Genomic DNA, 15,950 nt, shown 5'->3' with positions numbered 1-15,950 from the left:
TCAAAGACTTCTCCAAAATTGCCCTACCACTGACTCAATTGACTCAAAAGGGGATATCATTTGACTGGACCGATCAGAGAGAATTAGCCTTTCAAGGGTTAAAGACTCGACTCGTGACTGCACCGATTCTTACCCTACCCTCAGGTACGGATGGTTATACTATATTTAGTGATGCTTCTTATAAGGGTTTGGGATATGTTTTAATGCAGAATGGTAAAGTTATTGCATATGCTTCCCGACAACTGAGACCACATGAAAAGAACTACCCGAACTATGATTTGGAACTTGCTGCAGTAGTGTTTGCATTGAAAATCTGGCGTCACTACCTTTATGGGGCAACATGTGAGGTGTATAGAGACCACAAGAGTTTGAAGTACTTCTTTACACAGAAAGAACTGAACATGAGGCAGTGAAGATCGTTAGAACTGATAAAGGATTATGATTTGAAAATTTTGTACCATCCAGGAAAAGCTAACACCGTTGCCGATGCATTGAGCCAGAAATCGATTGGAAATTTAGCCTGTTTACTCACCGGGCAGAAAGAATTGCTTTGTGACCTTGAAAAATTTGAAGTCAAGATTGTTTTGCGTGAACAAGGTAGAACCTTAGCTGCTATTTCTGCTCAACCGGCACTTATTGAAGAGATTAAAGAGAAACAGCAATAGGATGACTTCTTGAAGAAGATCATCGATGAATGAGAATCTAGACCGAGGCCGGGTTTCAAATTTGAAAACAATGTACTAAAATTTCAAGGAAGATTATGTGTACTGAGTGATTCTGAATTGAAAAGAAGAATTCTGCAAGAATGCCACAATTCAAAATTGTCTATCCATCCAGGAAATACGAAAATGTACCAAGACTTGAAACTGAATTTTTGGTGGCCGGGAATGAAGAAAGAAATTGCTGATTTTGTGTCGAAATGTCTTCATTGCCAACAAGTCAAAACCGAACATCAACGACCCGCAGGCTTACTACAACCCTTACCGATACCGGAGTGGAAATGAGAACATATCACTATGGATTTCATTGTTGGTTTACTTCACTCCAGTAAAGGTATGGATTTAATTTGGGTTATTGTTTATAGACTGACTAAATCTGCTCACTTCTTCCCTGTCAAAACAATTTATAACGCGAACAAATTGGCTATAATCTATATTGATGAGATTGTTAGATTGCATGGAGTGCCTGTGTCCATTGTTTCTGATAGGGACTCGAAGTTTACATCGAGATTTTGGCAAAGCCTACAGACAGCATTGGGTACTGAACTGAGACTAAGACTGAGTAGTGCATACCATCCTCAGACAGATGGCCAGTCAGAAAGAACCATCCAGACTCTGGAGGATTTTACAGAGAATGTGTGTCCTTGATTTTCAGGGAAATTAGGAAAGCCACTTACCGTTGGCTGAATTCGCCTACAACAACAGTTTTCATTCAAGCATCGGTATGACGCCTTTCGAGGCTTTATATGGCAGGAAATGTCGATCTCCAATTTGCTGGGCAAAAGTTGGAGATGGGCTTTTGCTTGGGTCCGAAATTGTACAGGAAACTACTGAAAAAGTGAAACTGATTCAACAGAGATTGAAAATCGCATAGAACTGACAGAAAAGTTATGCAGATGTCCGAAGGCGAGACGGAGAGTACGAAGTAGGTGATCATGTTTTTGTTAAAGTGACACCGATGAAAGGCCAGACTCGTTTTGGGGTTAAAGGCAAGCTAGCGCTGAGATATGTCAGACCGTATGAGATTATTGAGAAAATCAATCCGGTGGCGTATCAAGTAGCGCTTCCTCCTAAAATGGAGCGTATGCATAACGTGTTCTATATTTCAATATTGAGGGATTACCTCCGGGATCCCTTCCATGTGATTGAGCCTACCTGTGTAGTGCTAAGTGATGACTACACTTATGAAGAACAGCCTATTCAGATCGTAAACAGACGGATTAAGAAGTTGAGGAACAAAGAGATTCCGTTAGTGAAAGTTGATTGGCAAAACTATGGTGGCGTATATGCCACTTGGGAAAGGGAAGACGATATGATCAACAGATATCTTGAATTGTTCCCTCTGGATCCGATATTTTTCCAAAAGGAAGGTAATTCGAGTTTGGAGGACCAAACTCTTTGTAAGGAGGGTAGACTGTGACAACCCTAACCACTGAATACTGCTAAACTGTGACTAAACATGATTAAGTAACTGATTATGATGAAATCCTAAACTGATTGCATGAATGTGTTATGTTAAATGCATTTCTATCTGTTTGACTGATAATTGATCTGTTCATGTTTTATCTTTGAATTGCAAATTGAAGGCCTTATCGGCGGCCCAATCTGAAATTGATTGGTGTTTTGTGTTAATTAGAATTAATGTGATTTTATGGTATGTTTAGTTGAAATTTGGTTTGGTATGATTAAATTAGATTCAATGAAGTTAAAATGCATCAACTTGAGTTATTTACCCAAATGCCACTTAGTGGACTTTCATGAGCCTTTTATTGATTTGTACATGTTAGCATTATCATCACTTTTGCCTCAGCCATTTGAGAGACAAACCGACTAGAGAGAGAGAGATAGGAGATAGTTTGAGTTCATTAAGAATTGCTTGGAAATTTAGAGGAATTGAAGTGTAGGTTGCATATTTGAGCTTCTATATCTTGAATTGAGGACCTAAGGTAGGAGAATCATCTTCTTGAACTTGAATTCTAGTGGTATCTTGCATGGTCCATGAGTCATTAGTGATTTAAGGCATAAATTAGCTTAATATGTTGAATTGTGTAGGAAATCTTGCATGCATGTTTACATTCTCGAATTTTGAGGTTGTTTTCATAGAATCCTCACATGCATGTCCATATTTGAGTTATAGTCCATGAATTCATCATGTTTTGGAGTGGATGGACTCATTTGATTATGTATTGGAAGTTTTGAAGTTGATAAATTCATGCATGTTGCATACTCATCATGTTCATGAAGTTTTGTTAAAATTGTGGTTTAATTGAACTACCTTTGGGCTTTGATTTTGCAAATTGATCTTTGAAACATGTCATATTATGAGTTTTAAAGTGTTTTCTAGAAAATTAGCCCAAAAGGATCGAATTTGATGCTTCAAATGTTGAGTTTCATGCTTGGAGACAAATCTGGAAATTCCAGATTTTGGATCCATGCTCGAGCGAGGAACTCCACGCTCGAGCGAGCGTACACTTTGAGTTCATGCAGTTCGCTCGAGCGAGGAAAGTAACGCTCGAGCGTGAAATGCGTGTATCCAGTACCTTGTATGTGTTTACAGTCCACTCGAGCGAGGGAATGCACGCTCGAGCGAGGACTTGTGTCTCACGCTCGAGCGGGGGTTGAGCGCCCGTCGCCCGTCGAGCGTGAATTTCTTGCATCCAATACTTTTGTAGTCCGCTCGAGCAAGGAAAATCACGCTCGAGCGGAGATCCTTTGTCTGCATGTTCGCTCGAGCGTAGAAAGCCACGCTCGAGCGAGACCCCTGTTTTCTTAAAATTCTGAAAAGTGTTTTATAGTGCATCTTTGCATCCTCATTCTATCATAGGCATTCCTAGGCCTAGTTTAAGGCATCTTAATGAGGATAATGCTATAGAACCACACCGAGTCAAGATACGGACTAAGTTATTGTTTCCTAAATGTGTAACTTAGTGTGTGTTCATCTTGTAACTGTGTAGGGTTGGCATCCGAGGACGCTCACCAACCTATCTGTAGCCCAAAATTCTGTGAGTAACAATGTTGTAAAGATATATTCAATCATGAATGTTTTTTGAAGGATCAACTGTATTGCTTTCTGAAGTGATATTTCATACTGAATGAATGCTTGTCCAATTTGCGAACTGTATTCGTGGCATCCATAGCAATTTACTGTTACTGTACTGTACTGCTACTGCCACAGAGATCTCTGTCGGTTTCCATGTTTGGAACCACTACTGTTTACTGATATGATGGCCATCAACTGACTGTTCGGTCTGTTAAGACCTACTGTACTGTTTGCTATTGGATGTACCACTTATGACTGCTATAATCGAATAACTGATATACTGTTCAAATGACTATTTTAAATACTGAAAGGACATTCATTCCTAACCTCTTTATGCATATGTTATTCACTAGGCTTTAGCTTACTGTTTATATATATTTGTAGGTGTCCAGGCACCGGATCGGAGCTCGGAGCATTGGGTTAAACTCCCTTTTGTCAAGCCAACCACTGTGCCTCACTGTGAGGTTCCAAGTTCTTCAAGCTAGGGCTTCTGGGGTGTTTTAGATTTCCCCATTTCTGTTCCTGTTTTGTATAGACTATATGAGACTTGTACTGTACTGTTCTAACAGGGACTAGGTCCCTGTCCTGGATGATTGTATATGTGTGTATATATGTTTTGTTTATGAATGTGAATATGTTATGAAAAGTCTTTTTGCATACAGACTGTCACAGCTCATTGGACATCTTTCATTTACTGTTTTGGCTTCCGCCAGCCCCTGTACTCTGTATTACTGTTATTACTGTTAAACAGGCCTTCGGTAATTACGGATTACTGGCCGGTTATGGTGCTAAACCCATAGGGGCGGGTTTGGGTCGTGACAGTTACTCGATAAACTGCTCAACCCATTTAGTTAGCTCGGCCTGCTACTTCTTATCCATAGATTGAGGTTGGTTTAGCCGTAGTCCAAAATTTTGATCTCAAGAGTGCGGCCCGTGTGTACCATTTGATTAAATTTGACCCTTTTAAAAACAATCATATATTTCTCAACTACCTAATAAAAATGAATCATTTTTTTTTTATATTACATAATTGTTTATAGCATGATTCACATAATGTTTTGGAACCGCTGAATAATTAGTGTGTTAGATAGTATATTCATAGCATCATTCCAATATGATAGTGATATTTACGCAATTGATCACTACAACAATTGATTTAGCGAATCCGATACGAAAAGAGACATTTTCAAATAACATTTTGAATTTTTTATAAATCAAAATATTGATATTTATTTGCGTACTTACAGAAACCAAGTCAAATATATTTTGTCATCGATCATTCTTTATTTATCAAAATTTTATCCGATTCGATCCCGGTATAATTGTCACGACCCAAACCCGCTCCTATGGGTTTAGCACCGTAACCGGCCAGTAATCCGAGGATTACCCAAGGCCTCCGAATAAATTAACAAACAATAAGGGGCTGCGGAAGCAATAAAACCAAATAGACTAGGTCCAATGAGCTGTGATAACGTACATGAGACAGAAAATTTCAAAACTTATATATATGCATAAGCATGCCAGTCAAGGACACCAATATTTACAAAAGTGTACATCCCAAGACCTGTCTTTACAACACATACAGAGACTAGCATGAAAACAAAAACAGCCATAGCATTAGGTTTTGACCGGAACCTCCTCGGGAGGCGCAACAGTTGGCTGACAAAAACAGAACGGAAGGCCATCAACTTGGGCCCTGGTCACATGCCGGCTCACCTACATACATAATATAAACTGTGAGTGAAAACCCAGTGAATAATAACAGAGTAAAGGGTTTAATGAATGATGTCCATCACAGGGTTAGAAATCAAATTCTTATCAGAAACAGAGTCTTATGCGTATTCAGATTCCAAATCAGAAACAGATTCATATACGTATTCATAATCATTTCCATATTCAGATTTCGCATATAATCATACGTGGTACATCCATTAGCGTTAACAAATCCGATGACCCATAAAGGGACGGCCTTAAAGGCATTCCGATGACTCATGTGCACAGAGACGTTTCTGATGACCCATGAAGGGACCTGATGACCCATAAAGGGACCTGATGACCCATGAAGGGACGAATATCATATGATGCTAAGGATGCCACGAATAACTTTCACAATTTTGGACAACCATTCATTCATTTCAAACATAGCATAACATTTCAGAGAACTAATTACTTCGTATCATAATATTCAAAAAATACTTAACATTGAACATAACTTTACAAAGTTATTACTCACAGTGGGCCTTGAGACAGACAGACAGACTAAACTTGGTCAAACGGTACGTGGCACGTGACCTACACAACACATAACAGATGCATACTTGAAACATACGTTCTAATTGCACAAAACTTATGTCGTTAGTTCTTAGTGTGTTTCTAACCTTAAATCCTTACTATAGAGTCTTAAACATGGCCTAGGAATGTCTAGGATGGAATGAGGATGCAAAGATGCATTTTAAAACACTTTTCAAAATTTTGCTGAAATAGGGGTCCAGCTCGAGTGTGGCTTTCTACGCTCAAGCAGACATGCAGACAAAAGGAATCTGCTCGAGCGTGGATTACTCCGCTCGAGCGGACTGCAAGCTACAGTAAAAGTACTGGATGCATGAAATTCACGCTCGATGGGCGCTCGATACCCGCTTGAGCGTGCATTACCTCGCTCAAACGGACTGTAACACATGCAAAGTACTGGGTACACGCATTTCCCGCTCGAGCGTCACTTTCCCCGCTCGAGCGGACTGCATGAACTCAGTATGTACGCTCGAGCGTGAAGTTTCCCGCTCGAGCATGAGTCCAAAATCTGGAATTTTCAGATTTGAACCTCAAGCTCAAAACTCAACTACAATGCATCAAATTCGATCATTTTTGGCTAATTTTCTGGAAAACTCTTGTAAACTCATAGTATGACATGTTTTGAAGATCAATTTTGTAAAATCAAGCCCAAAGGTAAGTCAATTGAACACAATTTCAACAATACTTTCAAGAACATGATGTACATGCAACAAGCATGAGCTTAAATGAATTTAAAGCTCCAAACACAAGATCAAATGGGTCAATCCTTTCAAAAACATGAGGAAATCATGAGCTAGAACCATAATATGAACATGCATGTGGAAGTTTTCATGAAAATAACCTCAAAACTTAGCAATGTATATATGCATGCAAGAATTCCTACTCAATTCAACATTTAGAACCAAAACTTGACTCTAAACTCTAGTTCACCATGAACCATGCAAGAAGTAACTCAAAATTACAATTGAAAGGGAAATCCCCTACCTTAAACCTTGAATTCCAAGTCTAGGAGCTCAAATTTGCCAAGCCTCTTCAATTCTCCTATGTTCCAAGCCCAATCTCTAGATGAATTCAACCTTCTACCTCTCCCTCTCTCTCTAGTCGGTTATAACATGGAAAATGGCTGAGGAAATATATTTCAAAGTGTAATAAGGTTGATCTCCAAATCAAGCCACTAAGTGGCATAATGGTAGATAAGTCCAACTAATATAATTTAGCTTTATTTAATCATATCAAATCAAATTTAAACTAAATTTACCATAAAATTCTATAAATCCTAACTAGCACATAAATCAAGTCAATTTCTGATTCGGGCGCCGATAAGACTTTCGATTCACAGTTTAAAGTCAAGGACCTGAGCAGATCATTTTATCGCAAACAGATAGAAACACGTAAATAATGCAATACATATGCAAATCAATCCCAAATCCTTCCTAGATTAGTGTTAAGCATAATTAATCATGAATTAACATTAATCGGAGGTCGGGGTCATTACAATAATTTGTCATGTTCAACTTAATTGATTATATTTCATTTTGTCCAAGAGCTCGCATCTTTGGAATTTGGGGAATTTAATCTCTTAGGAGTGCTTTGGGATGATCTAAACAAGTACACTTTTTGACTTTTTGTGAAATATGGGTTGAATATGGGTTGGGTTTGAAATAATGTGGTAGAGAGATGATGTGACTTAAATAGGATAGTGATTTTTTTCACTTTTTAGAGTACCCCAAACAAGGCCAAAATTTGTGAAATATGAGTTGGGTTTGAAGTGATATGGTAGAGAGATCGTGTGACTTAAATATGATAGTGACTTTTTGACTTTTTTAGAATACCCCAAACAAGGCCTTAATGTCACTTGACCCAATAAATTGCTCAACCCATCTACTCAGCTCAACTTACTACTTCCCAACTTTGGATTGAGTTTGGTTTTTTTTTTTTTTTTTTTTAGGGGTGTAAATTTGGCCCAGGCCGGCCCATGTCAGGCCTTGCGAACTCTCACCAAAATTCAAGTTAGGTCGGGCCGAGCCGACCCACAAGTTAAAAAATTAGGCCCAGACCCACGAGTATTTAGGCTTTGGACGGGCCGGGAGTTGAGGGCCTGGGCACGGACTTGGGACAGGCTTGGGCGGGCCTAAACATATATATATATATATATTTTTTTTCTACCAAAATTTTATTATTTTTTACTATAAAAAAATATCAAGCCTCGAGCCGGACTTTGAATGGACCTTAAGCAAGCCGATGAGCAAATGATCACTCAGGTCCTGACCCAGGATCTTGAGCTGGGCTCGGACTCGGGCCCATCCTAGACCGCAGGCCGACTTGGTTACTTTTGGTAATCGGCTCATCGAGTCCATACGATAGGAGACATTTTCGAAAAACATTTTGGATTTTTTATTAGATCAAATCAAATATATTGTTAGTATTTGTTTGCGTACATACAAAAACCAAGTCAAATGTATTTCGTCATTGAGTCATTCTTTTATATTTCTCAAAATTTTGTCCAATTCGATCGATCAATCTTTACCAATCCCCTGCTCAAACCCCTTGATTCGATCCATTGATACATTTCCTTTCACGCCGTGGTTGTGCAATCAGGTAATCGTAAATGGTTTTAATTTTAATTTTGATTTAGTTTATTGTGTATGATCTTTCCATTTTACTTTTTGTTTGAACCCTTTCCTAATTTTACCTAATTTATATATTTGCAATTTGTTCTTGAAGACTCAATCTTTTGTTTGTAAGTTGAGGTTTTATCTGATCGGAATTTGGATTTGAATTCATCTGCAATCTATGATTTTGTCGGTGAAAGTGGCGTTCTTGAATTTATTTATTTATTGTATTTAATTTTGTTGTTTTGATTATGAATTTGATTCACTTTATGGTTTCTTACATTGGTTTGACATCGATTACTGATTGACATGATTAGGGTTTTGCTACCTTTGTTGAGATATGTTCTTCCATTTTTTTTTAATAGGGAATTGATTTTTGAAGATTTTGTATCTGCTTAGTTTTAGTTGAATGTGAATTGGGATTGCTGAGATGAAAAGTAATTGTGGATTTGTTGAATAATGTGATATGGGTATTGAAATGATATATTTATTGTAAGATCTTTTGCTTATATGCATTCATCTTTGCCCTGCAGCCGAGATTTTTTGCAGCTACAGGTTGCTAGCTGATTTCCAGTCTGCCTTTGCTTTCAACCACAGGTTGCTAGTTTTTTGTTTTGTTTTCGTTTTAAAATTTAAATGCAATGACCTTAATCAGGCCATATTCAAACAAACTCTGTTGATCTGGAAAATTAGGTCAATCAGGTCTGTGCGTCTGGAAATCAAGTTAAAGTGGATTTACATAATAAGATTTAAGGTGGGGCTTTGGAGCAACTTCTATTGTGGTTGATTCTATGACGAGATTGTTGGATGTATCATCCGACAATCCTGAGTTGAGAAATGATTGCCTTTTAATGTACATATGAACAAGAATGGATTTAAGATTCAAACAGGTCCTGTTATTTTTGCTATTTCTTGTGATTCTGAAGGGTTGTGCCACAGCAGAGTCAGAAACAGAAAGCTTACCAAGGTCAAGAGCTCCTCCACTGACTAATACAGTGGGTAGTGTCATAGATGGCACAGGAACTGACGATGCCCTTAGATTTGATAGTACTGCAAATGGGCTGGGTGAAAGGAAGGTTGGAAGTAGTAAAGTCTCGGTGACCACAGTTGCATTGTTCACGCTCGCAATGGCTGCCGCTACTGGTTTAGGTGCAGTACCGTTCTTCTTTGTGGAACTTGATCCCCAGTGGGCCGGAATATGCAATGGGATGGCTGCTGGGGTGATGTTGGCAGCAAGCTTTGACCTTATTCAGGAAGGGAAAGAGCATGGTAGTGGCAATTGGGTTGTGGCTGGAATTTTGACAGGCAGAATTTTCATTTGGGTTTGTAAGAAGGTGATAACACTGAATCTTTCATGTTTTGAATGAGAAATTTTAATTTTAATTTTTGGTGTTTTACCATGATATTACCAAGTTGCCAACTTTTATTTCTGTTACCAACTTTAATGAACCTTATCTTGTTAAAAATTGAAAAGTATAAATTTTTTGAGAAATGCTAGAGATCCCTAAAATATAACCCCTAATTATGTGTCACTGGCAGGGGGGTTGGGTCTTAGGTGGTTGATTTTTAAACCACTCCACATCATTGTGTCTGTGGGTCAATTTAGGGTTCTCAAGCTTTCTCAAAAAACTTTAAACCTTGTTTTTCCAAAGGACCCCCAACGCCTTTTAAACTTTTTCACCTTTGTTTATTATTAATGTGTTTATTTTAGTTGTGTTTGTAATAATTTCTTAAACCCTTGCTCACTTATTAAAAAAAGAAAAAATGTAAGATCCTACTTGGTTGTAACCTTCTGCACATTTAGATACGTATACACTTGTTCTTGATAAGATTGATTTCTTTGAAATTAATTGAACAATTTTTCGTATTGAGTTTATTTCCAGATTGTAGACATGTGCCCTTATGTAGAAGATGCTCTTACTTCAGGATGCAAATTATTGAGAATTTATAATAGATTTTAGTTTTTATTTCCGTACATTTCCTCACGTTTCCAAATTCTTTCATCCTTTCCCTTGTGTTCCCAAAACATTTCTGTTTCTAGGCTCACTGTAACAGCTCACCAAAACAAAATTTTGATCCTAGCTTTGCTTGGCATATTCGAGTTAAGGCAATAATTTGTCACCTCTTTCTACAATAGATATATGTGTATTGAGGATAGTGTATCAGTATTTGAGATTCTATAAATTTATGCTTCATAAAAAGATTACGAAAAAGGTAGATCTTTAAAATAATCATATTAAACCACTAGTTTATAAAGGTATAGCACCGTCAATGAAGTGTGAAAAAGCAGAAGATTTTCACAAATGCTAAAATTCTAGTGTTCCATGTCTCCGGCACCTTTTCATCATATCTGTTCTGTCAAATATTACAAGATGTCAGATTTCAACTCCCTTGCTCGTGAGTTGCTTTGATTTTGACAATAAGATTCTTAGGTGTGATCCGTACGATCCGGACGGTTTTAAGACATGGGCTTTGAGAGGAGGGTGCCTGGCGATTCCTGGAGTTTAACGATTATTCAACAAGTTGATTTAAGGTGTTCCTTGTCACGGGTAGAGATGAATCCACGCTTGGTCAGGCTACTCTTGATAATTTGCAAAACCAAGGATTCATTGGTTATCAAAGGCTGATGTTGAGGTGAGACACATATATCTTCACAATAATGTTATACTAATCATATTTTTATATATTATTTTATGTGACACAATCACAATTATTAGATATTAATGAATAGTTTGGGTGAGACTCATTGCATTAATAATTGTGATTGTGTCACATAATGAGATGATATTTAAAATATAATATGAAAAGATGATAAGTATAATATTATCTTATGGATTATTGTTATTAGAATGGGCCCGTGATATACCCACAGACCCGAACTGGAGACACTCCGCTGATCAAATCCAAAGAGAATTAACATGCAAATACCTGAAACTACTAGCACAATGCCTTTCTCCAACATGGAGGAATCACTCATAATACTAAAACGACCACACTTATCTAGCAATTTTTGTTTATTATCTCATCTCATGCATTATTATTGGATTAATAACTAATATGAGTTATAGGACCCATTAAATTAATATAATTTTAACACAAAACACAATATAGTAAATAAATGTGGTCATTGGCAACCACTTCTGACTGAAAAGTGAGGGATGAAAAGGTACTATGATGGCAATATGCACCATGTGGGACAAAAAAAAGCATACCCAACAAGTTCAACAATTCATATTCAATTAACATATAATTGCAACAAAGCCAAACAAATTTATTATATTATCAATATCCAGAGGGAGAAAATAGTTAAATATATGAATCAAGAAATGCATTTCTTTTCTTGGCTACCTGCACAAGTAGTCAATAACAGGACCACCCAAGTGTAACAGCTTGAAAAAAAAGGAAACTCGGAGAACATACCAAGATGAAAGTTTATCAATTTACATGGGAACTACACCGAAATGATTATTAGGAGAGTTAGAAAGCAAGAAATGCCAAAATGAGATTCCAAAAAAAGGAAAAATAATGGACTAAAGAGAGACAAGGCAGATATGATATTACCATGTTAGCAGATCAGAGAGAGAGAGAGAGAACAGATCTGATCTTAGAGAGAGAAGATCTGCATCTCTTCATCGTTGAGCTTCTACTCATTGTTACCAACAATCCACATCCAACGCCACCTGCTTGTCCCGTACATGATTAGAGACACTAACACCGCACTCGAAACCCTAGATAAATCGATTCACCATTGCTGCTACTCAATCTGATGAAAGAGAAAAGTTTTCTACAGAAGGACTAGAAATAAAGGAACAAAATCGAAAGGAGAGAACACAACAAAAGCAAAAAAAAAGCTGGAAATCAACTAAATCGAGAGAAAGCAATTCCAAATCGTTAGTTTTAGCTAGGAAATTTTATAGATCTTGTGTGAATGTAGCAAATCTATATCAGAAAACCCTAACCTTGAGCCCTAGATCGATTTAGATCATAGGGATTCGAACAATCACGGAGATATACGCTCAGATCACGAGTAGAACAAGATTTTTCAGATCAAACAACTGAAGAATTGATGGAGATCGAAGATCCAAAGCCTCAAAGATCCGATGCCTCGATTTCTCTCTCTTCCTGAAGTCACGCCTCTGTTCAATCAAATGTCATAGCCTTGAGTTGAGCCACTGTTTAAAAGAAATAACCGGGGCACAAAACGAGAGATGGTTTAGTTTAATTTTTTTGGAATTTGAAAATTTTGGACAGATTTTACGACGCTTTTTGAAAAACGTCATAGAAAAAAACGTCACTATATGTCCTTTTTCTTGTAGTGTATATATACACAATGACTTTTTGATTTATGATTAACGACTTTTAAATTGTATTTAGATAATAGATTAAAGTAGAAATTTGTGGGGAAAAAATAAAAATAAGAAAAAAGTGATAAAAATTTAGATCATATTTTTTGTCACTTTTTTCTTCTCTCTTTCTTTTTCTTCATAAATTCGTTCTCAAATTCTAAATAAATCCAAACACATAGTTTGTATTCCATGCATAAAATGCACTTCATGTTCCATATTTCTTAATACCATGTGTTGATATGTCAAGTATTATCGTCCCAAAATTCGTTTAGCCTCTCTTCCAATGCTCTCTTAATTATTGGTTTATGTAAAAAAAATAAAAATAAAATAACATGTGAATATTAAAATATGATTTAATGATTGAAAGTATATTGAGACAACGAGATTTAAGAATAGATGATCAATTGTCTAATATGAGTAACGCAGTGATACTTGGCCAAGATTCTCTTTCCAACTATCTTACTCTCACACTGCACAATGTGATTGAAATCTCAAAATATGATCCATGTGGTTAAGAGTGTATTGATGACATATATTTGCGACAGGGAATATCGTGCCCATGGTATCTGGCTACATATTGTACAATTAATATAATTTGATTAATTAGTTTTTTTTTCTTGGTCGGCCATCTATTGGGGTAGGAGTACGGCATATAAGGGGCAGAGTGCAGTGGTGTACAAATCAGGAATTCGTGAACAACTAGAAGAAGAAGGTTACAGGATTTGGGGCAACGTAGGAGATCAATGGAGTGACCTTCAGGGGAATTGCACTAGCAATCGGACTTTCAAACTTCCTAATCCCTTATACTTTGTTCCCCAATGGTCTAGTCATGTGTAGCGTTAATAATTTCGTATTAATAAAAATGATACATGATATGATATATTATCAGTAATGTTTTATAAATGATGGGAGTTAAAAGAGATGTGAAATGAGAAATAAAAGAGTTCAAATGAATTGTATGTATAATATTTTAGTGTTTTAATAGATTTGGGGGGACCTTATAAAGTGGAATATTTAAAGTGGAATATAGCATAGACAAAACCTTAATCTTTTATTCAGTCCAAAAATGATAGGAATATTAATAAACATATCAATAATATATATTAGTTATAAACAACATTAAGTGAAAATAATATTAAAGTCGCCAACAAACATAATAATTGACCTAATTTTTGTATTTGATACTCAATTTTAGAATTTTTAGTGTAAAATAAGATATTATTGTGCAACTATAGTGAAATTTCACTATTTTAAAACAAAAATAAAATAATTTTATCATTTTAGAGTCCTCAATTTGAATATATTAGTCTTAAATTTGGGATTAGTCGTTTTAGTCTCTTAGGCTTCGTTTGGCATCATAGATTGAGGTTTAAATAGTCACAAAATGACAAAACAAATTAAAAAAGTCAATAAGACAAAATGTCACATCCAAACCATAATCATTTTAATTTTTCTCTCACAAAATCAAAAAAATCAAAAAATCCATTCCAAACGAGATTTTTTAGCCCAAGATAAAATAGCTAAAAAGTCAACCCAATTTCCAAACAAAGGGTTAATTTGTTTAGGAAATTGTTAAAACTTTATTTCATTTCTCACAAAAAAAATTGTAAGATTTAGTAATAAACTGATTGGTTATAATTTTTTTTTAATATTGAAATTGCACATTAAAATATAGATATAAATAATTAAATCTCACTCATATCCCCCTCTCACATACTTTATTTTCATAAATATTCAAACACGATAATAAAAAAAATATAACTTTAATTATATTTTTCACCCAAATAAAAAAGGAAAAATTGGCGAAAATATTTTTGTGAGTGTGTATGACATTAGGTACACAAATTATTTTTGTTTTGATGACAAAAACATGATTAATGGAAATATTTTGTGAGGAAAAAAAAATTATTTAGAAGGAATTCCCCCTCTCTCCTCTCTTTTTTACCCCATTGCTTCCAGAACGTTGCCAGAAGTAGCCACGGGTGGTGGTGTAATATGGACAACTAGAAAGATAAGATAGACAAAAAATTGACACATAAATAGATAGATACGTACACAAACATATAGACCGATAGACTGATTGATGGGAGTAATAACATTTTCAAAATTATTATTGTTCTTTTGACTCGAAAAAAATAGAATTTTGAACTATTATTCAAAAAAAAAAAAATTAAATTAATGATCCGAATGGAAAAAAAAATAAAAATCACAATTAATATATATATATATATATATTTTGTTCTTTTGCCACATATTACAACAAACTGACTGCTTAAGTTGCCGTTTGGCATGTGGCATTTTTAGTTAGTTTTTTCTATTTTTTTTTTGCTATTTTAGCTCCGGTTAAAAATTTTATTTGACTTGAATTTTTTAACTTTTGTGAAAGAAAAAAATAAAAAAATTATAACTTGAATGTGACAATTTATCTTATTAATTTTTTAGTCTATTTTTTAAAAAAAAAAACTAATTTAACCAAAACTCTATCTGCCAAACAAAACCTTAGTCAAAGTTCATATTACGCTCCTTTGCCACCAATCAAGTCTCCTTTGCCACCAATCAAGTCATGAATGATTACCCTTGTGGACACCATGGCCTCGTTTGGGAAGTGACTATTTTAGAGATTTTTTGACTATTTTAATAGGCTATTTTAGTTTGTGTGTTTAGGAAGTTGGGTTAAATTTTTGGGTTGATTGTTGTATTGAAAAATGTGTTTGAAATGATATTTAAATTGAAATGACAAATTTACCCTTGACTTTATTTTTTCCAAAATTGATATATAGGGGTAATATTGTAATTTAACAAACCTGCAACCTACACTGTTGGTGGCAATGTAGGCTGCACTGCTGCAGCAGCCGGTCAAAAGTCAATTTTTTATTTTTTTTTTAAAATTAATGGTAGGTGTGGCTTTTTAGCTATTTTTTCGTTTGAGGCTAAAATAGCCTCT

General features: G+C 35.7%; 1 protein-coding gene across 2 annotated transcripts; it reads left to right on the top strand.

The window, feature by feature from the left end:
* The first annotated feature begins 8,378 nt into the window (after positions 1-8,378).
* LOC114266983 (putative zinc transporter At3g08650) lies at positions 8,379-13,785 on the top strand. Of its 2 annotated transcripts, XR_014341856.1 has the most exons (5): positions 8,379-8,646; positions 9,194-9,257; positions 9,354-9,994; positions 11,093-11,294; positions 13,648-13,785. XR_014341856.1 is itself a non-coding variant. In XM_082891139.1 (4 exons), exons 3-4 carry the CDS (start codon positions 9,530-9,532, stop codon positions 11,096-11,098), a joined length of 471 nt encoding a protein of 156 aa, XP_082747265.1. In that variant the 5' UTR covers positions 8,379-8,646; positions 9,194-9,257; positions 9,354-9,529; the 3' UTR covers positions 11,099-11,481. The 2 variants fall into 2 exon arrangements, 1 of the variants encoding a protein (XP_082747265.1); XM_082891139.1 differs by lacking the exon at positions 13,648-13,785 and having other exon boundaries at positions 11,093-11,481.
* Positions 13,786-15,950: the final 2,165 nt, after the last annotated feature.

The sequence above is a fragment of the Camellia sinensis genome, chromosome 10 (genome assembly GCF_055761805.1).
Source record: "Camellia sinensis isolate YWXY chromosome 10, ASM5576180v1, whole genome shotgun sequence".
Lineage (NCBI taxonomy): Eukaryota > Viridiplantae > Streptophyta > Magnoliopsida > Ericales > Theaceae > Camellia > Camellia sinensis.
This window is presented reverse-complemented; position numbering and strand designations above follow the sequence as displayed.